General features: G+C 40.9%; 1 protein-coding gene across 1 annotated transcript in view; it reads right to left on the reverse strand.

The window, feature by feature from the left end:
- Window positions 1-581: 581 nt before the first annotated feature.
- The window catches only part of DNA2 (DNA replication helicase/nuclease 2), a 44,769-nt gene continuing 30,974 nt past the window's right edge, over window positions 582-14,376 (reverse strand). The window contains exons 15-21 of the mRNA XM_050959786.1: window positions 11,881-12,074; window positions 11,692-11,781; window positions 11,397-11,598; window positions 5,197-5,286; window positions 4,408-4,590; window positions 3,572-3,718; window positions 582-1,837 (exon numbers count right to left, since the gene is read on the reverse strand). Of these exons, the coding sequence (XP_050815743.1) occupies window positions 1,781-1,837; window positions 3,572-3,718; window positions 4,408-4,590; window positions 5,197-5,286; window positions 11,397-11,598; window positions 11,692-11,781; window positions 11,881-12,074 (963 nt within the window). The 3' untranslated portion in view covers window positions 582-1,780. The remainder of the gene's footprint in view (window positions 1,838-3,571; window positions 3,719-4,407; window positions 4,591-5,196; window positions 5,287-11,396; window positions 11,599-11,691; window positions 11,782-11,880; window positions 12,075-14,376) is intronic.

The following is a 14,376-nucleotide window of genomic DNA, read 5'->3' on the forward strand; positions in this document are numbered from 1 at the left end:
TTGCACCAACCCTGCCCACCACCCATGCAGCTTGGCCAATAAAGCCCGGTGGCCAGCAGCTCCAGGGCCAAGAAGGGAGTAAGGCAGATGTTGCAGGGGAGGACCACTTGTATACAGGCAGGCACATCAAGTGACCCAGTGGTGCACTCCTTTGAATCTGCGAGCATCAAGACCCAACAGGACAGAATGGGTAGCTAGGCCAAACCTGCACAACAGAAGCTGTCTCTGCAGAGTGAATTGCGGTGGGCTCAGGGGGGAGGGATAGCTCAGTGGTTTGAGCATTGGCCTGATACAACCCTGGGTTGTAAGTTCAATCCTTGAGGGGGCTATTTGGGGAACTGGGGTAAAAATCTGGGGATTGGTCCTGCTTTGAGCAGGAGGTTGGACTAGATGACCTCCTGAGGTCCCTTCCAACCCTGATATTCTATGATCTTTCACCAGCTGCTTATGCTGCTATTGAAAAAAAAAGAAGTAACATACGTGAGAAGTTCAGTTACACAGCAAGTCATTGTGTCTACGCATTTCAACTGAAAATACTGATATATTGTTGGATTCAAGCAGGGCCATAACTAGCCCAATCGTAACAATTTAGCAAATTTTTATTATATTACAAAAAAAACCAGTGAATTTTAAAACCAGAAATGCCCACATCTAAAGTCATGAACAACTCTTTGCACACAACTTTGACATTAAAGAAAATAAATGTGAAAAAATACAATGAATAGCATGTGTGTCTTTTTGAAGAGTCAAAAGTTAAAATCTACAAATTAACGTTAGGTTAATAGCATAAACTAAAGCATTAAGCATGAGGTAGTTCTATTTCAGCTTTCTTATACTGTGTCAAGTAAAGGGAAAATTTGCATCAGTTAAGGAAACAACCTGGCATGTAAGTTTATTAACAGTAAGTTACAAATCTGTCCCCAGCCCAACTCCTCCCAAAAGAAAGCCAATACTACATATGAAATCCTGGCTCCATTAAAGTCAAAAGAGTCTTGCCACTGACTTCAAGGTTGGCTAGGATTTCACCCAATAAGTTTTTTAAAAGCTTTCATTTGCTAAAATAATTTAACTCTTAAAGGCGAATAGGTATATCAACATCACATTTCTCAGAACATATCCATAAGCTAGTGCAAGATGGAAATATGTTATCAAGTTGTGTCAGTGTGAGAAGTCTAGAATACAATTATGTATGAAAACATAAAAGAGTGTTATATTCTTACACGTAGGATAGACTTTAAAAAGAAGGCCACAGGATGGGCATTGGAAATAGAAAAGGGAACTCCTCATTTTCTAAGAGGCACAAAAACACAATCTTACAGTTTGCAAGAAAGAAGGGAATTTCTATGTAAGAACTACATTTTAAAATCTCCAAAGCCAAAATGATCCCAAATGTATTGTCACTCAAAGCAGTGTCTATTATTTGTACTGAGTGGCAAGTAAGCAATTTTTTATCACCCACAAGAAATATATAGATAAATATATATCCAAAGGAAAATGGAATACAAGATTAGCTATCTAGTGCCTCTAGAAGTGAAGACTTTTGTGCTACTGATATGGTAGTGTCACACCAGTAATAAAATTACCTGTTTTCTTTATAAGAATTTGTGCAATATGGTGAAAAGAAATTTCTACAGTTTTGAGAAAGCCGACTGAAATCAAATCCATTCAGACTACATGCTGCACTTAGCATCCATAGTTTACTAAACCATTATTTGCATTCAGCAGCACATGTAGAAAATGAACAAGATGACTCTCTTCCTCAAATTCTTCATCTTTATAGTCAAAGGAGGCTACACTGATAGACACGTTCATGTGCTCCTGATGGAAGATTGAAAATGTAATAAAAAGTTAAGGAAAATAAACTTCAAATACTTGGATAATATTTTGTTCTTGCAAAAGTCAGTTTATAAGTGTAAGGGTCTGTCTTGTGTCAAAAGTAATTTTTGGGCATATCACAATGCCATCTTCAAACCTTCCCACTTCACGGGCTCTCTTTTAGCAGTTATAGGTTTCTCTAATTACTCTGAGAAGAGACAAAGTCTAATGAAAAGACTCAATGAACAAGAGATTATGTATATAAAGATAACAACTTTTTCAGTTCTAGGAGCCTTATTAATTATTGCACTATCAGTACAATTCCTTTTAAATACATGCCCTCTCTCTCCACACGTTTGAAGAAAATAAAAAAAAAAAGTTGACATGCTAACCACATCTAGTGGACTATACAATGGGTAGACAAAAAAACAGGGTTAAATAGAGGCCTGTTTTTATGTAGCTTTAGTTTAAAATGTTAAAAAGTGTAGCCTTGCTCAGTGTTTCCCAAACAGTATGTCTGGATCACAGGAAGGTTCTAGATGGGGTGCCATGTCCAGGGGCGCATTAGCCCATCACTGAGCTTAGACAATAACACACTTCTCCTAGCCTCGTGTGCAAGGGAAGATTGATGAGCAAATTGGCCCTGCACTCACCCCATTGCAGCAGCTTCTATCCCATGGGGCTGGGCCCGGCTCCCTGTTCTGAGTTTTGCAACCTGATGCATAAGGTCATACCACCATTCTCTCAGATCTGGCCCAGCCAAATTTTAGAGTACGTCACCAGGTTCTACGGCAGGCAGTTAGAGCACTTTGCAAGTCACACCACTTTAGAGACTCTTGCCACATTGTGTAAACAAGCCATTAAAATCCAAGCTGATTTGCAAATTGTGGAAGACACAATTACAAATTTTGGACTCACTTAGCTGGACCCAAAGCATACCAACTAAACATATTAAAGGGGTAACTTTTCCCACTATAATACAGGTTGAACATGTGGTACAGGCCACGTTGCCCCAAATTTTGCTACAGCTCTGTTACAGATACAATTTCTGACACTAGACAAAACATTCAAGGAAATGGTATTTGAGCAGCCTCCTTTGGCTGCTGGTGTTGATTACATATCATGAGAGAACACAGAATATGTTTCATAGTAGCAATAGCCAATGGGGAAGACCATAGTGAATAAGAGAACTTGTAATTCAATAAGCTATTACAACTTTGCAAGATGAAGAATCCATAATATCTAGAAGGTGCTCCCTGTTCTTCTTGAGATGCTGCATATTCAACTGTTAAGTTACTGAATAAGTAGAGTAGCTGCAACATAGAAGTCTACAGCACTGAGATGGGGACCATGGCACAAAGTATTTTATTGAAATTGTTTCATAGTTAATGTTCAAAGAGGACTTTCACCCCAACATCCATTACTAAATGGAAAGCTGTTGGCAAAAATGCAAGTTACAAATATGGGCAAATATTAAGGTTGTCTATTCTAAGAATAATGTATATTTATGGCAAATTGAAAATGCAATTCCCATGCTACAGAGCTTCAGCTCCCCAGTCTAGCAGCACTTTTTCCTTCCCTTGAAAGCACTCTCTGTAGTCTATACTCTTCTCAGCATATAATTCCAGTCTGTTTCAATAGAAGTATGCAGTTTCAACTATTGTAATTTATCACATTTTCAAATATTAAAACTAAGGAGAACATATTTATCCAGGAAGAGTATCAGGATATACAGAAATGCATAGGAAAAGGATATCATGGCTTCAGCGTTTAAATGGCAGAGTAACTTCTCTAAAGGAGGATAGCGGCACAGTGATGGAACACAGCCTAGCATGATTAATTTGTGCTTCGCTCTTGTAATAGCAACATTAAGACGCCTCCAGTCCATCAGAAGTGTTCCAAGCTGTTGAAATTAATATAATTATTTATTCTTTCACCTTACATTCCAACTTTTTAAAAGAATTACAAGTGTAAAAGTACAACCCATCTTCAATTTTTTAAATCTCAGGAAGATTGCTTATATTTCTCAAAAAGGAACATGTAAAATTTAGTTCCAAATTATGTTTCTATAAGATTAAAAAAAATTAGCCAACATAAATTATCATTATTTTAATCCTAATAACATTGTTAAATCACTGTTAAGTTTTTCCAACCCAAACATTAAAACAATATGCTAGAGGAGGAGAAAAAATGAAAGTGGTTAGAAATACGAAAAGGTTAAACCCACTAATTCATTTTCATTATTCAAGTGAGAACAAAGTAAAACAGTATGAATTAACTAAATTTGAATTTAAAATATTTCATTTTAAAATATAAGCATGCTATCAAAGTGTTGAGCAAATTGTTGACACTATACAATTAAAAATGCATTTTAACAAAAATATCCTTAATCTGTCTATATTATTTTGTAAATGCCAACTATGCACTCTGTTTTCCCAGTGTAAGTGCAATTGTTATAGATGTAATTATGACAAACATATTCATGCATGTTCAGTAAAAAGTATTTATGTCTTATATTGAAGATTTCAGTTAATGGTAGTCTTAACTTTGTGAAATGTCTTTGAATCATTTAGTTAAATGTAGTCCACTCACATTTCCATCATTGTTATTCCTAACAAAAGATACTATTATGATACTTTTGTCTCTTCCTTGGTATTTGTCCACAGTATTTACTTCCACTGTACTGATACATGAGCATGTCATCAAGTCAGTGATTATCTTTAACTGATGTCTGTATGGAGATACGATACCAATATCTGAAGCTTTACAGCCAGCCTTAATGGAAAGAAAAAGCGAAAGAGTGATTTGAAAACATGACAGTCTAGTTAGTTTGGGGTCTGTTCTACAACCAAGAGATCCTCTAGGAACTCCCAATGCTACAGAATATGACTAATCATTTATCAATGGAAGTCTAAGCACAGTTATTAGTTAAAATCAGGCCCCACACTTTGGCCTTCCCTGGCACTTGAGGAAGGAAGGGGTCCTCCAAGTCCTCATTTCTCCCTCTACTTCATACTTTAAATCCCTTGTAGCTGATGGTCCTTCAGAAGGCTGAACATAGCTTTCACCAGAGTATGTCAGTCAATGCCACCCCAAGTTCACTCTAGAAATCGCTGAAGAGGAAAGAGGCACTTCCCCATTCCTTCAAGGACCAAACATGCTGCCTCAATGCACTGTAGCCCCAGCCAGGCTAGGGGCAGGAGACAAAATGAGATCCTGAAATTATAACCCATGCATTGGACTGCCATTCAGCTAGCCTTCAGTTTACTCTTGAAGTTCTAGTTCATTCCTAAACATGCAGGTTTGCATTCTCCAGTAGTTTTATACCATTGTTAAAGTACAATTATTTTGCCCTCCCTCCAAACATTAAAAGAGAGATACCTTAATAAAGAAGGAGGTGAGGAAGAGTACTAGTTTGGCTTCTGTCACGTTACTTACACCACCTTTTTCTGCCTGTTCTGGTGCTGGAACCTGTATAAAAACTCAAATGACTATCATAGGCACAAGTTATATTTTGTTCAGTAATTCAATGAAATTGTATTACACTTGCTCATGTAAAACTACTAATATTCAAATAGCAACTTTCATCCTAAAACCACAAAGCAATTTATCCAGGTGGCTATCCCTGTTTTACAGCTGGGAAACTGAAGCACAAAGTGGCTTGTCCACATGTCACAGAAAATGAAAATTCTGTTTATCTGTGACTTTCCGTTCTAGGAACCTCCATGTCAGTCTTCACAGGGGTGATTCTGTCTCCATGGTAACTGGAGGCAGATCATTTTTGGTTTTAAACTGAACCTGGTCTTAGGACCACCCCTCAGGAAGAACTCTCCAGAATAATAGTATTTTTCAGCTTTAGAAATAAAATTTGTAAGTACTCTTCAACTGAAGCCACTTCCAACAGAGTTTTTACAATGGAAAGTTTCTTACCTCATTGCTTCCTTTCTTCTAGCAATGTCTCACACAATTCTGTGATACTTTGGCTGTTCCCCTACTCTCTACAGCAGCGGTCGGCAACCTTTCAGAAGTGGTGTGGCAAGTCTTCATTTATTCACTCTAATTTAAGGTTTCACATGCCAGTCATACATTTTAACATTTTTAGAAGGTCTCTTTCTAAAAGTCTATAATATATAACTAAACTATTGTTGTATGTAAAGTAAATAAGGTTTTTTAAATGTTTAAGAAGTTTCATCTAAAATTAAATTAAAATGCAGAGCCGCCTGGATGGGTAGCCAGGATCCAGGCAGTGCGATTGCCACTGAAAAATCAGCTTGCGTGCTGCCTTTGGCCCGGGTGCCATAGGCTGCCTACCCTTGCTCTACAGTTTTGGAAGTTGTTCAGCCCATACTGGTCATGCTCCCCTTCTCCTGGTGCCGACCAGAAGAATCATTCCGAAGCTGTGTAGAAACCCTAGCACATAATCAAATAATAGCCTTAATACCAAGCAGTGAACTATGTACAGTAGGCTACCTTCTTCACAAACTAGACAAAATAAATGTTGCCCCTTGACTACAGAAGTCATATCAGCGAGGGCAGAATTAGAAGAGATGCTGTTAGCAAAAAGATAATTAGGTAAAGTCTTTTTTTGATTTCATAGCCCAGCATCTCCCACAATTTTGTGATGCTTGGAAAGTAAGTAGTAAGAGAAAGACAAAGAAACAGACTGAAATATAGAAGTCTCCCCTTGACAGTAAAATGGCAAGTTATTTTTGGATCACTGCATACAGCACCTTCCTTCCAAAGGAGGCCTCTGAAGAGGATAGAAAGTCCGTCTTAAAGTGTTTGATAAAGGTGTTGATAAAACACCATGTTGCTGTCCTGAAAGTTTCGTCAGTTGAGGCACATGTCATTCTGCCAAGAGGTTGCTAGAGATCATAAAAGAATTAAAACACACCTCTTCAAGAGCAGGTTTAGCTGGTGCCTTTTGTGTCACCACAATGCATAACAACTTAATCCATCTGGCCAGGAATAGTTTGGATACCTGAAGGCCTTAGAATTCTAGATGAAAGAACATGAACAAGGAGCCTGTTCTTCTCAACGATTCAATGCACCTGAGGGTAGAACTTTGGTGTTCTAAGTACATCCAGATTATACCACACCTTTTTGGTTTTGGACAAAAATGAGGAGAAGCTCATTTCCTGGCACATCTAGAATTAAAAGAGGAATTCACCTTTGATAAGAAAAATTCTGGAGTCCTTAAAACCACCTTGTTATCATAGGGGACACAGTATGGTTCCTGAGCTGCCAACTCCAAGACACATCTAGCAGACATGCTAGCAACCAAGAAGAAAGGTTTCTTAAACTAAAAAGGCTTAACAGCTAACAGTTCAAATGGATAGCGGTTAAGGATTTTAGCACCAGTGGTAAATCCAAGTTTGTCTACAGCCAGTTTGACTGCTCTGAGAAATCTTTCAGCCTGCAAACTTTCAGCTGAGGAGCCCAAGGACTCAGTGTGGTAAGACACTGCTTAAATCTGACAACTAATGTTCTACAGTGTTAGGCAACAGTCCCTTGTCCATACGGTTCTGAAGGAAATCCAGAATGTGTGACATTCTATCTGCGTGGCACCATGAGCTTACCCATGCCCAGATGGAGAAGTAGCCTTTTAGCATTGAAGTCTATGCGGAGGCCAGTACAGTCCTGATTCACCTTGGAGGAAAACAGGGTGCACTTAATGCTTTCCTCTCAATAGCTCTGTTGTCACATGGAGACAACTTGGGCTAGAGAATGGGACCTTGGTGAAGGATTTGTGGACTCACTGGTTGATCCAATGCCAGGTCTCCAAATCTGAAAACTTATCTGTTTGGCAAGTGTGGAGCTAGAACTATCAATTTTGCTTCCTTTCATTTTATCTTCTCAATCACTCCTTCTGCAAGCAGAAGTTGTGGGAATGCATAAAGAAAGCGCTTCAGCCACTTGTATGAAAGAACATCTGTACCTAGTGCTCTGTAAATTGTTTCCATTGCGAAATACAGTGTCAAGCTTTCTGTTCCTGGTGAAAGTGCCACAGATGAAAGGCCAAGTGACTAAGATCATGTTTAAGACCTCTGGATTTGTTTGCAGTGGCCATCTGCTATCCAAGTGCATAAAAACAGACCAGGTTGCTGATTTGCATGCCATGTCTCTGGCTGAGAACCTCATTTAATTGCAGATGGCTTAGCGAACATAAGCCGTTACCAGGGACACTCTCTTAAGGATAGTCCTGAAGTCACGATGATCCTTGTCATCCAGGGCCTTTAGATATTATATAGTCAGGCCATTTCACCTCTTCCAAAACAGGAAGCATACATGGGTGCTCAAAGCAGCTGAGAAAAATCAAAGACTCCTTCTAAGGGTGGCCTCTACCTTTGGTATTTCTGATCGATGCTGTAAAACATGCATCAGTCAAAAAATGCTAAGTATATATTTTGCTTGTATGCTTTCCCTTATCAAGGTGTTCCCATTAATCTCTGGTTACAGCTTCAAAAAAAGGATGCATTGGTATTTTCTTTTCTCAGGAAGGGATTTCCCTGGCAGGTATTCACCCTTTGAATTCTCATCTAACACCTCATCTGGTTGGAGCTGTACACAAGATGGCATTTTCCTGCACACAGTAGCAAATTCGTCTTGGGGAAAAAAACCTTGGCTGTTTTTCTCCTTGTTCTGCTCAGAGCCTGAATCAGAAAGTTCTCCCTTAATGGAGGAGCAGGAGGAGGAGGAGTGCCAGAGGATGAAAGTTCGGTCTTCTATATTTTTTTCTTTTCTTTTTATGCTTCCTTTGTTTTTGGCTCTTTTTGCCTTTTCTTCTGGGATTCCTGCATTGTTGTGGCTCGGATAAGGTCTCTTGTGGCTCTTTTTATCAAGAGCCTGGAATCCTCTAGATGTTTCTCTGTCTCCTCCCTTTTGGGTCTTCACTCCCTCTGCATGGGGGATGGGGTCTGTTCATAGGAAGCCGCAGATTCATCTTGGGGGAAGCTGTGGACCCACTTCAGTATCCTGGGCTAAGAAAAAAGGACTTCAAGGATTCTAAAAGGGCTTTTCCTTCCAGGTCTTTTGCAGGACTTAGCATCAACCTTGTCCTTAGATTCTCTTGCCAAAATGCCCAGAAGCTCCTGATCAGGCCTTTCTGCACTGAAGTTGCTGCTCCTCAGGATCAGATGGCTACAAATAGGAGGGGAATAATTCACCCTCTGAAGAGACTGTAAATGCTGCCTCAATATAGATGGCTGCTTTTATTTAGCCTGATGTTTCCAGGACAGCTCTCCCATTGCCTGAGGGGCAGCAGGTGTGTGTCAGAGGGAAGGTGCTTTGCAAGGCCACCATGCTGCCAATTACCTGATCCAGGAAAGGAGAAGTTTACTACTCCTGAAAACACACTAAAAAAAAAAAAAAATCAAAGTTAGCAAAGGAATTGGTCAGCAGCAAAGCAAACCACTGCTAACTGCTGCCACAGAAACGGGAATTCTGGAGGCACGGACAACACAGGCTACAGTGTGATGCTGAACCATTTCCAGAACAGCCCAGGTTTCACAGAATTGTAGGAGACACTAGACTGCATAAATGAAATTTAGGAATTTAATAGAGGAAAAACTGCTTCCTTTCAAACTACTTGACAAGCAAGCAACAGACAGGAAAAAAACAACCCTGGATAGAAAGCAGTAAACCAGCACTGGGGAGGCGGGCAGCGGGTGTGTAGGATTTGATAAACTCCTATACAATTAAAAAGTAACTCAACCATCTTGGCATGGACCTTGACCACACGCCATCTGGAAGCAAAGTTCCAGCAGCCTTCTATGACATTTATGAAGAGGGAAAGAGAGGTGCTGTACCTTCACACCCTCCTCAGAAAGCCACAACAAACACAAAAAATATATACTTTAACAGTTTTAAGAAAATCCTCAAAGCTAATGAAGAAATTGAGATACATTTAGTTAAATCTTTCTGGCAGCCAGCCACAGAAGGGGGCATGGACAAGCTCCTGTGAAAGTGCTACAAAGGGAGACCTGGACTCTGCTGTCTGTGCTGCTTGGAGGCTGGGAATTCTGGAGAGTTCATTGAGGGGGCAGTTGATCAATCCCTGGCTCAGAAAAAAGATCTGTACTTCCTCCAGTTGCCATAGAGACTGGCAAAGCCATTGTAGAGTGATATAGAAGGGACTAAAAATCAGTTTTAGAGATGAGAAACGCTAACATTCTGAACTCCCAATCACCTGCTCTAACCACTACACCATGCTGCCTCCCTTACAGGACTTAGGCTATGCCTACACTGCATTCTCATCAGTAAAACTTGTCAGTCGGGTGTGGAAAAAAATAAAAAAACCCACCCTGACCGACAAGAGTTTTACCAATGAAAAGCACCAGTGTGGACAGCTCTTTGTCGGTGGGGGTTGCTCTCCAACCAACAAAGCCGCCACCCCTCATTGGGGGTGGTTTTATTTTATCGGCAGGAGCGCTCTCTCCTGCCGACAAAGAGTGGCTATACTGCATACCTTACAGTGGCGCAGCTGTGCCACTGTAATGTTTGCAGTATAGACACAGCCTTAGGCAGTGTTGTATAGTGGCTAGAGCACAAAGTCTCTGCCCACAACACTCATTCTCCTCCCACAACCATTGAAGTGCTCCAATCCAGCCTCCTTCCTTCCCTGGAGATAATTCCATCTCCAGTCCCCATGAATGATCATCGTACATTCCGAAAGTAATTCACTCTCTCCCGCAAGTTAGCTTCCAGCCCATAGTCAGACACAGAACAGCAAGGCAGATTATATAGGGGTACAGTCCAAAGAGAAAGATTTTGTGAAAATTCCCTACAACCAGAGTGTCACAATCTGCCTTGCTGCTGGAAACGTTCATCCTAAGCAACTCGTATCTGCCCCATGGAAAACCTTCACAAACAAACAAACCAAACAAACAAACAAACCAAACAAACCAAACAAACCAAACAAACAAACCAAACAAACCAAACAAACAAACCAAACAAACAAACCAAACAAACCAAACAAACAAACCAAACAAACAAACCAAACAAACAAACCAAACAAACAAACCAAACAAACAAACAGTCTCCTAACGGTTAGAAAGGGATACCATTTGGTTACACATTCAGAACTTCCAGTAACGTCACTCATGTTGCATTCTTGTAACTGAGTGCAGAATTAGGCTCAATATTAATGAAGTTGGTACATTTCAAGAAACAAACCACATTTAGAATTTTTCATAACATTAAAGATGCTGGATGCTAAAACATTTCAAGACAGCCAATGCTCAGACTTCTGAATTGACTTCTTGCCTGCTGACCATAAAGTATAAGCATACAACAAGGATGAGACTGTCTCTTGGCTAAATAATTTCGATCAATGCAGCACTTGAAGTTCAGAACACTTTGTATACAACTGGAAAAGACTTTTTTTTTTTTTTTTTTTTTTTTAAAAGACTACATAGTGTTGCCTATACTCTAAGTTGTACAAGTTTGATAAGAAAAGCCTTAAGAATTTTAAACTTTAAGCAATTTGCAAGTAGGGTCTACAAACATCAAAATAAAAATAATACAGTATTTTGAAGAGAGGATAGCACGAAGATAAAGGGAACTATGCAAGCAAAGTTTACCTTCTCTGTGTTAAGAAAACACACAGGATTGTTTGGCTCAAGGGTTTCTTTCAACCATGTTTCTGAAGAATCTGCAAATAATTCCAGCTCCAGCTTCAAATTTTTTAAGTTTGGCAGAATAACAGTGGCTTTTGACACTTTCTCTGAGCCACACTCCAATTTGCCTTCATACACCAACTTGTTACTTAGTGACATAATTTTACTATGAAGTTTAAAAACAAAAGCAGGTTTCAAGTTTTATAGATTGAAATTTACATTAAAAAAAATCACTAGTAATTGAAATAGTTTTAAATACCTATTCATTCTGTACTGCACAGTTAACTGGACAACAGCATTCTTGTTTTGTTCCAGTCTCTTAAACAAACTTTCACTCATGCCAAGATCTCTGTTAAAAAATATCAGATGTGTAAGTCAGTGCCTGGAAAGTCCACTTGTTGCCCCAACACCACACGTTTTGTGTTTTTCCAATAGCATTTTATCCTACCTTGCTTCTGTGTTGTGTACAAGTGGAGGTAGCTGTTGATGGTCCCCCACCAGCACAAACCTATGTGAATAGAAGAGTGGACCCAGGCAGATTGGCTGGCTTATTTGAGAAGCCTCATCCACTATGCAGAAGTCAAACAGTTTCCGAGCAAAAATTGGATGGTTTACTCCCATGCACGTTGTTGCAACTACTGGCTGAAAAATGAGACATATCTTACAGATAAAAAGATATTTTCTTCCCTTTTCATATTTTAAATATAATTTCTACATTAATAAGTCTGACCTCTAATCAAATAAAGCTACTTTTTTTTTTTAAAAACTCATTAACCCTTAATACTGAGAGTCTGAGTTTTACATAGCCCTTAAACTCCATATAATCCAAAAACTTTACAATATATTGATTTACGAACAAAACAAAAGTAGTTCTGGAATACATAGATTAACATCCTGTTCATGATTCATTCCTGCTAAGTGCTTAGGATTCTATTTTTAAATTCAATTAAACAAATATGGAGCTTGTGAATGGTGCTGGACTGACTGCCCTCAAGATTGGTGTCTGTGACAGAGACCACTTGGTGTTAACTGGCAGGGGGTACAGAGGTTTTACAGGGATCCCCCCTGGTCATATATCTGCATAATAGTTCACCAAAGGGTGGCATGTGAGATCTTTTGTTGAGAAAGTTGATTGTCATAATAATTGAAAAATATATGTATGGCTAATATTTAAGAAGTTCGATATCTATCCTGAAAACGATGCTCTTAAAGTTGTACAGCTAGGCAGGTCACCAGGCAGTGACTATCTCAGAGATATTCCCTTTAGGTAGAAGATAATGGCTGGCCACTTGTGTATTATAATACCTACATAACACTGTATGCCTATTTGCACACTGAGCAAGATCCACATTTAGATAGATACTGTGAAATTTACATGAGGAAATCTACAGGAAGAAAAATAGCAAGGAGGTGTCCTGCTTACGAATCAAGACAAAAGATTGATCCTGTATTATGTAGTGTCTTCGGTTGCACTCCGAATCTTTTACCTAGGAGACAAAACTTACACCAAGATTGTCTCATGAAACAAGGGTCACAGCCAGCTGGCTATGTAATGCTGCAAGGATTTTGGGTGAGCAATACTCTACTAGACATGAGACTCGTTAATCAAGTCTAGGCTCAGAATGTGTGTTATTTTTTGTATGTAACCATTTGTTTCCAAAATTCCTACTTCCTATTACTTGAATTGCTATGCCTTGCGAAATAAACAGATTTAACAGGAATCTGAGGTAGTACTGGTAAATTGGGGTGTACTGTTTCTTTGGAATATGCTGCAAGTGTCCAATGGGCCAGGGGCTGAACATTCCAAGGACACACTTGGAGGGCTTGAATGTGCCTGTTGCTAATCTACAGAATGATAGTGGGGCCTATGGGGCCTAGAGGGGAGTGTTTCTGTTGCCAGTGGCTGGTGGGGGGGTGGAGGGGGTGCTGACGCATGGCAGGGACAAACAAGACTTCTTCACACTAAGGATAGGTAGTAGCAAAGTGCATCAACTCTGGGTACCTCCAGGAAGTATCAGTGTCCCTGTTCTCTGGATTAAAGACTAAGGCCATGTCTACATCTAAAATTTTGCAGCGCTGGTTGTTACAGCTGTATTAGTACAGCTGTATAGGGCCAGCGCTGCAGAGTGGCCACACTTACAGCAACCAGCGCTGCAAGTGGTGTTAGATGTGGCCACACTGCAGCGCTGTTGGGCGGCTTCAAGGGAGGTTCGGGGAACGCGAGAGCAAACCGCGGCGAAGCTGGTCTCCTTTCCCGGTTTGCTCTCTCGTTCCCCGAACCCCCGAACAAGCAGGTCTCCTTCCCTGCGGTTTGCTGGGTGGTTCGGGGAACGCGAGAGCAAACCCGGGAAAGGAGACCAGCTTCGCCGCGGTTTGCTCTCGCGTTCCCCGAACAAGCAGGTCTCCTTCCCTGCGGTTTGCTGGGTGGTTCCGGGAACGCGAGAGCAAACCGCGGCGAAGCTGGTCTCCTTCCCCGGTTTGCTCTCGCGTTCCCCGCACCCCGAGCAAGCAGGTCTCCTTCCCTGAGGTTTGCTGGGTGGTTCCGGGAACGCGAGAGCAAACCGCGGCGAAGCTGGTCTCCTTCCCCGGTTTGCTCTCGCGTTCCCCGAACCCCGAGCAAGCAGGTCTCCTTCCCTGAGGTTTGCTGGGTGGTTCCGGGAACGCGAGAGCAAACCCGGGAAAGGAGACTAGCTTCCCCGCGGTTTGCTCTCGCGTTTCCCGGAACCACCCTGCAAACCGCAGGGAAGGAGACCTGCTTGTTCGGGGAACGCGAGAGCAAACCGCGGCGAAGCTGGTCTCCTTTCCCGGGTTTGCTCTCGCGTTCCCGGAACCACCCAGCAAACCTCAGGGAAGGAGACCTGCTTGCTCGGGGTTCGGGGAACGCAAGAGCAAGCCGGGGAAGGAGACCAGCTTGATTACCAGAGGCTTCCTCAGGTATGCTGGG

This window comes from Gopherus flavomarginatus, chromosome 6 (assembly GCF_025201925.1).
Source record: "Gopherus flavomarginatus isolate rGopFla2 chromosome 6, rGopFla2.mat.asm, whole genome shotgun sequence".
Lineage (NCBI taxonomy): Eukaryota > Metazoa > Chordata > Testudines > Testudinidae > Gopherus > Gopherus flavomarginatus.